Below are 9,262 nucleotides of genomic sequence, written 5' to 3'. Positions count from 1 at the left end.
CTGCAATTAGCAAAAGAAGGGGTAGACTGTGCACAGGGACACCTGGGTCCCTCATTCTGCTCCAGAAGCCCATCTGCTTCTCCCAGGGCTGGCCCCTTGGGAGAGAGGGGCCTGGGCTCAGGTGTTCCCCCAGCTTGGCCCAGTGCTGGCTCTGGGCTTGGGGACTGAGTGGAGGTGGGAGGACAGGGCGAGTGAAGCACCCAGACATTGCTGGGGATTGTCTGCCCTGCTTGGGCATTTGCAAAGTGTAAAAGGTGAGACTTTCGCCCCAGGGAGGAAAAATTTATTTTTTAAAAAGCAGATTAGTATATTTCCCAAGGCCTCTGCCATTGGAAGAGAGAGAGAGAGAACACTAGCCCCACACCCTCTGGCTGGGCTGCCTCCCTCCTTGGCAGGTGGCCTGGACTCAGGACCAGCCTGGAGGCCATCTATACGTTTTGCCCAGGGAGACTCCTTTCCCAGGTCCTCTCCACTGGCCTCAACTTCCCAGCCCTTTCCTGTACCCAGTCCCCCTAGGGGGCCCCTCCTCCCTGCACCCACGTGTATAGGAATTTCAGGTGCCTGTTCTCAGCCAGCCAGTGCAGATATCACAAAAAAAAAACTGAGGTCTGTGGGCCAATCCTCCAACCTGTCATCCTCCTAGCCCGTCAGTCATTCAGCCAGTCCCTCCTCATTCCCGCTCTCCCACCCAGTCTTCTCCATTTGTCACCCACCAGCTCCATTCATTCCTCTCCTTCCTTTCCCTCATTTTACTTATTGAGGCTTTTTCATCTAGCCCATTCTCAGAGATAATCTGAAGTACATTTCTCTCCCTAGATCTGAAAATAACATTTTATTGAATTCTTATGTGCCTGCCTCATGTACAGTAACTCATTTAATCCTTACAAATTCCCATGGGGCATTTTTATCTTCATCCTTGTTTTACTGAGAAACTGGCTAATCAATGGGTCCCGAGGTTCTGGGCCAAGTGGCAGAGCCAGGATTTTAGCTGCGCCTCCCGCCTTCTGGACCACTGCTCTACACTGCCCCCCAACGACCAGGCTTCGGGGAAATGAGGTCTCTCCTAGCGTATTTCCCTCTCTGTACAGAAGCCCTTTAATCTTGGCATGGAAGGCTGAGCATGTGGTGGGCTCTGCTAAGCCGAGGAAGGAACTGCTGCCTTGGCGATGGACTGCCCCTCCCTTAAGTCCCCAAAGATTCTCCTGAGTGCTGTTCTGACCGAGAGCTGGGTAGGAGGGTGGCTGGGTGGGGAGAAGGGCCTGCTGGAAACGACCCCAGTTTGGGGGTCCTGGGGGGCGGGGTATGAGCACAAGACACCCTAGAGGATGCCCTTTTTCCCAGTCCAGTTCACTGCTCACTCAGCAGCCCAGGAGGCCAGGGGTCTCTGTCCAGGTCAAGGGAGTATGTGGTGCGCAGAGCATGAGGAGCGTTCACAGAAGCCTACCCTTCTCCAGGTGCAGAGGAAGGGCCTTGCGCGCGCTCCCAGGCCTATGCTTGCCGGCTCCCCAGTGGTCCCCTGGGTGGTAGACAGGAATGGTGGCTGGTCAGCCTGACTCTCCTTGAGCCCCCAGGAGCTGCGGGCAGGAGGCAGATGTGGCTGTTACTGCCTCCACCCCCCTCCCCCCCACCCCGTGGCCTCTCCAGCCCTTCCCCAAGTTACCCAGCTTTCCCTGGGGCCCCTCCAGTCTCAGCCTCTGCACAGGGGCCCCCTCTCCTTTTTCCCCCAGGGCAGGAAGAGAAGCACACCGTCAGAAAATAATTTAATAGAGAAACAATGAATTACATTCTCCAAGCCCAGCCACCTGCAGGGCAGAAAGACAACTCTTGCCCCAAGGAGGCTTTTAAGGGCAGAGAGAAATCTCACACACACACCCTCTGTGATTTTTTAAAAGAAACCCCTAAGTAACTCCAGGTGCGTACATTCTTCTTCAGATTAAAGTCACCCTCTCCTCCTCAGAGTCCCTACAGGGGACTGAGGAGGTATTCACAGCCCCACTGGAGACGTGGAGCTCCAGGCGGAGAGGGGAAGGGCCTTGCCGGGCCACAGTCTGATGGTCAGGCCACCCCCATGCCTCCTCCCAGGCCAGAATCAGCTCTGTGGCAAGTAGGGTGTTCCCCAAAGAGGATGGAGGTGGGAGGGATGAGGATTGAGGACCCTCCCCTTGCACCCCCTGGGCCAGGGCAGGAACAAAGCATGGGTTTCTCAGATTGGTCCTACCCCTAAAAAGAAGATTATTTTCATGCTTGAAGGATTATCTTAGAATACAGAGAGGGTGGACAGGGCTCAGCTCCCAGAAGACCAGTGAGTTCTACAGGGCTGAGTACATACTGTGGGGTGGGTGGTCCCTGAGGGGTCTTGAAGTGCCCCATTCCAGTGCAAGGAGGGAGGCAATAAGGGCTCCCAGGAAGGACAGGGGTGCAGCTGCCAGCTGGCAGGGAGGGGGTGAGAGCCCCTTGCCTTTTTCTCAGATCAAAAACAGAAGGCTTGATGCCCCCAAATCGACAGCCTCAGGGCCCAGCCACCACCAAGTAATACAAGTCACATGAAGGAAACACTCTTCTCACAGAGCCCTGCTCCCCTCCCCCAGGGCCAAGGCCCAGCGCCCCCAGCACACACCATGGGCCATCTGACCCGCGAGGGGTGCTGGGGACCCTGGGATGTGGGGGACTCAGAGCTGCCCATCTAGGAAGGCTGCTCTGCAGTGTTGCAGAGGGCCACGGAATTCTGGGCGTCAGCCTGGGTGACTGTGTCCCCAGCTCCAGGGGGCTCGCGGTCTGTCCAGTCATCCTTCTGAGGTCACTGCAGGGTGCAAGCTGTGGAGGGGTAAACGGGGAGGGTCAGTCTCAGGTCTCTGGCAAGAGAGGCAGAATCCAGGGCCACCCCAGCCTTCACCCCTCCCTGGGTGGAGCATCAGACCCCAGGGCAAGACTCACAGCTACGAACAGACTCTAACAGCCCCTCTTTGTCCAGGGTCTCGGCTTCCCAGCGAGACTCCCTCATCTGTGGAACATAAAGGCAGCACAGTGGGTGAGAGGCAGCCAGAGACACGGACAGGAGCCAAAAGGAATGGCCGCTGAGCAACCGAGTACGCGAAGGACAGAGACAGCGATGGAGAGGCCTTCAGGAGACTGGAGGCAGACACACACAGCAGAGCGGGCGACAGAAAGCCACAGGCAGAGGGAAGCAGAACCCATACAGCTTCATCCCAACATGGCCCCCCATATGCCCACCTTGACCTGCTCCTTCAAGTATTCAGCTCGAGCCATGAGGTTCTGAACCTGCCAAGGGAAGACATGCCCATGGGTGTGGGGGGCAGAGGGCCTTCAGTGGGAGTTCCCTCTCACCCCTGATGCTCTCCAGAACCCCAAGTCCTTCATCTGCACTCTTCCAGGAAGCTCCCCAACTGCAGCAGCCCAGCTGCCTTTCTGGGGCCAGCTTCCCAGATCCTGCCTGCCCACTGCCCTGACCTGAGCACCCGAGCCCCGACAGAGTGCACGGGACCACTGACTTATCAAGTCTGGGAGGTCTGACTCCTAGACATGGAACACCCCAAGGGAACCCGAGAAGGTTCCCCAGATGAGAGCAGGGTAAAAGGGGAAGGAGGAAGCCTCCCAACCCTCCCAACCCTAGTGGGCACCTCAGTGTGAAGCAGCTCCCGCCTCCGGCCTGGGGGCTCCGCTGCAAAGAGAGGGAGGGCGCAGTGGTGAAGGCAGGGCAGCGGGGCTCGGGGCTGTGGTGATGTGGGCGGGGCCTCACCTGCCAGCAGCAGCAGCAGCTCCTCCAGGCCATGCTGGTATAGGGCCAGGGCATCCTGCTCCCCACCAGCTTCCTCCTCCTGCAGCCACAGGGACACAAGGTCACTTAGGGTCATGACCTGGATTGCCCCCTGCCCCACCTGGATCCCTCCCGTTGGGTACAAACCTTGGCCATGGCAGCTGAAGCCACTTCTAGAGCAGCAAGGAGGCGTGGCTTGTCCCGGGCCATCTCTGAGGAGGGGCAAAAGCTCAGGATGAGGGGAGCAGCCTGTTTTTTCGTCTCAGGGACCCTACCCCAACCTGCCTCCCCTTCAGGCTGGAGGGAAGTCGCTGGGGGCTGGTGGTCAGCCAGGAACTAGGCCTACCTCTGAGCAGGTCTCGGGCAGAGGCCCCTTGCCTCAGCAGGGCCCGATTGGAGGAGGAGACGATGGCCTTGAGCTCCTCAGCCCGGGACACGTACTGCCCCACCTGCAGGAGGACAGGAGGCTGAGGAGGGGCTGTCCTAGCCTGCCTCCCTCGCCAGCACCCTCCTCCAAGTTCTTCCCCTGGGTCTTCAGTGACTGCCCCAACCTGTAATGTCAGTGGCCAACCGAGGCCGGCCTGGCCTCTTCCCAGGAGAAGTTCCAGTTCTAAGAGAGCCAGTCCACAGGGGGCCCAGGATCCCTCGCCCTCAAGTGGACTCTCACTCACCCACCTTTGCCTTAATTGCCTCCTTCCGCTGGGCATCCACTTCGTCTGCAGAAAGTGAGGGTTTATGTGAGGAATGTGGAGCGAGAGGACCTCTGCCCACACCAAACCCTCTGGAATCCCCAAAAGCACCAGTCCAAGATTTACCTTCTGCCTTGTCTCCCACAAAATTCTGGATGGGCAGCTGCTTCTGGAATCCATCCGCTGCAGCTATGGCTGACGCCCCCTCCCCCCCCGCCACCGCCACTGCCGCAACCAGGGGCTCCAGACACTCACAGTGCAGTGCAGGCACGAAGAAGTCCAGAGCCTTACAGTAGAGAGACAAGGCAGCTGCAGCATCCCCCTCCTGGTCCTTCTTCACAGCCTGCACCACCAGGGCGGTCTGGGGGACGGGCAGATCAGGAGTCATGCCCACTCCCATGCTCACCATGAGGCAGGAAGAGAGGTCTCCTGAGCTCACCCTCTGCCTCCTGTTGGGCAAGTCACCTGTTCACCACTGAAAGGGGTAGATGAGACCCACAACCCATCCTCACCCCACCCCATCCCCATGGGCCTGCTCACTGCTTGTGCCAGGCTCTCCCCACTGGGCATGTGTTCCAGGTCCACCCAGGGGTGGGCGAAGAAGTCCTGGAAGGAGATGCGACGGCTGGGGTCCCGTTCTAGGAGCCTCTGCAACAGGTCCCGGCAGTCTCGGGAGAGCGGAGGCCGCAGGGGGAGCTGTAGGGAGAGGAGGGTGGGGGACAGATCACACTGGGCTCCAGCACCTCAGCCCCCAGCCCAGGGCCCCGTCAGGCCCACCCTGTCCTGGGATGCCTCTGAGGTACATGTTTGACAGGTGGAGAATCTGAGACCCAGGAGGAACAGTGACAGGCCAGGGTAATGGAGCAGGGGAAAGGCAAGCCTCCTCCCCCTGGCTCCTGCCCATGCCCTCAGTGGAACACTCAGCTGTCCTAGAACCCTGTTTCCAGGTGCTTGCCCCTCCCGGGATTATCCTCCTGGGAAAGCTGGGTCTGGCTCTGTGTTGGCCTTCTCCCCAGGGGCGTCTGCAACAATCTGGGGGACAGGCCCTTTGCTCCCTGTAATGGACTAATCTGGGTCCCTGGAACTGAATGTAGCCCTGACCAGTCTAGAGCATGCCCCCAGCACCACAAAGGTGGCCTGGAGCCCGCACTCCACACCATTCTGGTGGAAGTGAGGTCTCCAACCTCAGGGCCCTGAATCCCTCTGTCCCCCAACCCTGCAGGTGCCAAGGCTCTGCAAGACCCACCTCAATAACCCGGTTGCTCCGGATCTTCTCTTCCAGCTCCGAGAACGACCTGGAGGCAAAGGGGGGCTGCCCGAAGAGGGCTTCTGTGGAAGGGAGGCAGAGGGCAGGCTGGGAGGGGACAGGGTCGAGCCTGGCCTGGCCCACTCCTGGAGAGGCAGCCTAACATCCCTCAGAGCAGTGGTCCTGGGCCAGCATTCTCATTAGAACCCTTCAGGAGTGGCCCAGAGGGCACAGGCCTGAGGACACACCATGCAAACCTCGGGCTAGGGCCAGGGGACAGAGCTCTCACCATATAGGATGACCCCCACAGACCAGAGGTCCACACGGGCGTCGTACTGCCGCTGACACACCATCTCAGGGGCCATGTAGAGGGGGGAGCCACGGAGCACATGCTTCTCATCCCAGGGGGACATGTGCTGTGCAAAGCCGAAGTCTGCAAGCAAGAGGCCGGAAGCAGGGCTCAAATTCCAGCTGCTTCTGCTCCTGGCCTTAAAGCTTCACCCTGGGCTCTAGCACAGGGCTCCTCCATGCCCTCTAGACTCACCAGGATTAATGCTACTTCCCTACTGTGTTCATGCTGTTTCTCTCATGATTAGCCTGTAACATCCTTTTACCTCTTCCTTTGGGAGCATAAATCTTACCTCTCCTCCACAGTCCCTTAAGGAACCTTTTTTCCTAGGAAGTCCACCCTGATCACACCAGCTATGAGGATGAGGGGTCACCAGGGGCCAGACCCTCCCTCACTGCTCCACCAAGTTCAGGTTATACCATGCCCTCTGGCCTCCAGCCTCAAGTCAATTGACCAAATCTTATCAGGGCCCATAACCACCTCCTCCCCCACCTCACACCCTCCAACACTGCCATAGATGGGTCATTATTTGAGCCCCAATTCTGGGGACAGACCAAGTTCTGACCCTGGTCACACACTGAGCCCTGAGACTGGTCACACACTGAGTCTTGACTCTGACCCTAGGCCAAGCATGACCCCATCTATTACAATGCTGGAGTCGAGTGTGGGTAGCCTGAGAAAGGTCCTACCTTTTGGTGATGGGGACCATCCCTGGATCTCCCAGCCTGTTGCCATCTGATGACTCAACAGAGGGTTCCATGAGAACCGGGGCTGCTGAGTAAGCCCAGGCAGAGGCAGACCCTGCACACCCACCCTCCAAACCTCATTTCTGCGTTCCAGACTCACACCTGCCAGTTTAAGGTGGGGCTTCTCCAAGGAGCTCAGGAGAATGTTCTGTGGCTTCAGATCCAGGTGAGAGATGTTCTGTTGGTGCAGGAACTGCAGGGCACTAGCTAAGGAATAGGACCCATGAACAGAAACAGGTCAGAGGAGCCCATCTCTCACCTGCCTCTCGCCTCCCCAGGCTTACGTCTGCCTGCACAACCTTAGTTCTGGCCTGGCTGGTTTCCTGAATACTTTACATTCAAGACCAGCTTCCTGCCACTTCTAAGAATTTGCCCTACCCCCACCCTAAGTGACCTCCTTCCCTTCCCTTGAGCCCCTTCACAAGGCTCCCCTCTTCCCAGAAGCCTCCCTGGATGCCCCAGCTCTTTAGGCTCTTGCCCTTTTCCTTGGTAAAGCACTTGGGTCCCACCCACTGGGCCCTGGAATGTTCTATGAGGTCCTTATATTATGTGCCACGTGCAGATGGGGCTCCTCCCTCTGTCTCCCTCACAGCATCCTTAGGCCAGAGATGGGCACATGGGAAAGATGAAGCCCTAAAGCAAGCTGGGACAGTAGGCAATTGCTAAGAGTGCCTGGGCTCTAAGCCTGATGCAGGGGTGGGATGGGAGGGCAGAGATCACTGGAAGGGGTGTCAGGCTGGGGTCAGAGGCTTTTACCCAACTGCTGCATGAAGACACGAGCCACCTTCTCAGGCAGAATCCTGCGGGTGTGAATGAAGCGAGACAGGTCACCCCCTGCGCAGAATTCCATGATGAGGTAGATGTTGTCACTGTCCCACTGTGGTTAGAGGCAGAGAGGCAGCTTGAAGAGTGTCCCTTATCCAGCCCCCTTTGGGAGTGGCCCCACCCCAGGCCCGCACCTGGAAGTCTTTCAGCTGTACGATGTGGGGGTGTTGAATGCCCTTGAGGATCTCAATCTCTGTCAGGAGGTTTTCCACAGATGCCTTGTTCAGACTCTTCTTGGCCACGCACTTGATGGCTACCACCTCACGAGTGTCCTTCTAGGTGGATAGGATATTTGTAGATTCTGCCTTGAGAGGGCTAGGGCCCATGCCTGGCCAGAAGGGCTCTGGTTCCCTCTGCCCCTCTCCCTCTCACTGGGCCTACCCACTCTCTCCAGCATCCAGGCTTCCCAGCTTCCCCTTCTCAGGCCAATGAAGCACCAGATTCTGAAATCCTAGCTTTCCAACTCTGCCTGCCGTTCGTTCTCCAATCCTCTGCTCAAAAATCTATGTCTTTGTATTCTAGACTGCCTCCGCTAAGGCATGTCATTCAATACTCTAGAACTGCCCAGTCTGCTTCCTAATTGGGTCCAGCCTTCTAGAACCCTATCCCACACCCTTCCAGGCCACCAGCTATCCTCCCTGTTTTGAGCCTATTCTTCAGCTACTGACACCAAGGCTCCATCGAGGTCTCTCTACACAAAACAGGGGTGTGTGTGTGTGTGTGTGTGTGTGTTTGTTTTTAAGACCAACGGGTGGAGTCAGCTCCGGCCTCCTCCACCGAAGGTCAGATTGGGACGTGGCAGGCCGCAGACTCCAGCCTCTCCTCGTTTCCCAGCCCGGCCCCCACCTGGACTTGCTCAGGGTCTGGCAGGCATGGCGGCCGGGCCCTTGGAAGTTCTCGTGCCCCGGATTCCTGCCGCGCACAGGAGCCCCGGGGCGCCCTGGCCTGCACCCACCTTGGCGTAGGCCTTGTACACCGTGGCATACGTGCCACTGCCCAGGCGCTCGGTGAGGATGAAGCCGTCCAGTCGCGGGGGACCCCAGCCGGGCCCCGCCATGCCCGCCGCCCCGCGCCCGACGCCAGGCGCTTCCTGGTTCCCGGCGCCGGGTTCCGGAGGGCGAGCTGCCGCCCGGCCGGACCCCACGCTGCCCCCAGCGCCGCCCGCCGGAAGTGCAGCGCAGAGCCGGGCGCCGGCTCCCCACCGCCCCGCGCCCCGCCCCCCGCCCCGCGCCCCGCCCCCCGCCCCGCGCCCCGCCCCTCCAGGTGCCCCAGGTGCGGCTCCTGTGCGCATCCACGGCCTCCACCCCCACTGGAAATCACATGTTCCGCCAGTCCCCGCAAGATCCATTTGCGGATCCTGAGGCCCCTGCGGGCCGAACGGAAGTGAGCAGAGGCCAGCGGATGAGATCACCCAGGGAATCCCGTCCAGGCTGGGTTAGCACCCCAGAGATCGCCCACGTGAGAGCAGGAAGAGAGGAGCCCGGCCCACCAGGTGCGTGTGGTGGAGGGCGGGGGGCACGGGGAGGGGGAGATTCAAAGAGGTGCCCTCCCCCCAAGACCAGCAGCTCTGAAAGTGAAAGTAGTGGGACAAGAAAGTCCCATGGAAGAGGCCAAGCAGACTTCTCAGGAACG

The 9,262-nt window shown here is 59.1% G+C and overlaps 1 protein-coding gene across 11 annotated transcripts; it reads right to left on the bottom strand.

Annotated features, from left to right (window-relative positions):
* Window positions 1-1,745: 1,745 nt before the first annotated feature.
* ULK3 (unc-51 like kinase 3) lies at window positions 1,746-8,830 on the bottom strand. Of its 11 annotated transcripts, none has more exons than XM_008522240.2 (16): window positions 8,586-8,830; window positions 7,765-7,905; window positions 7,562-7,682; window positions 6,906-7,012; window positions 6,000-6,143; window positions 5,711-5,776; window positions 5,005-5,160; window positions 4,720-4,825; window positions 4,451-4,491; window positions 4,122-4,224; window positions 3,923-3,987; window positions 3,758-3,836; window positions 3,639-3,679; window positions 3,232-3,279; window positions 2,935-3,001; window positions 1,746-2,814 (listed from the first exon to the last, which is right to left on the bottom strand). In XM_008522240.2, the coding sequence occupies exons 1-16, from the start codon at window positions 8,685-8,687 to the stop codon at window positions 2,798-2,800; spliced, it is 1,404 nt and encodes a 467-aa protein (XP_008520462.1). In that variant the 5' UTR covers window positions 8,688-8,830; the 3' UTR covers window positions 1,746-2,797. The 11 variants fall into 11 exon arrangements, with proteins under 11 accessions (XP_008520462.1, XP_008520460.1, XP_070477209.1 ...); XM_008522238.2 differs by having other exon boundaries at window positions 5,711-5,793; window positions 6,908-7,012; XM_070621108.1 differs by having other exon boundaries at window positions 5,711-5,793; window positions 6,908-7,012; window positions 7,562-7,605; window positions 8,586-8,804.
* Window positions 8,831-9,262: the final 432 nt, after the last annotated feature.

The sequence above is a fragment of the Equus przewalskii genome, chromosome 1 (genome assembly GCF_037783145.1).
Source record: "Equus przewalskii isolate Varuska chromosome 1, EquPr2, whole genome shotgun sequence".
Taxonomy (NCBI): Eukaryota; Metazoa; Chordata; class Mammalia; order Perissodactyla; family Equidae; genus Equus; species Equus przewalskii.
Note: the sequence above shows the minus strand (reverse complement) of the source record. Positions and strands in the feature narration are given on the sequence as shown.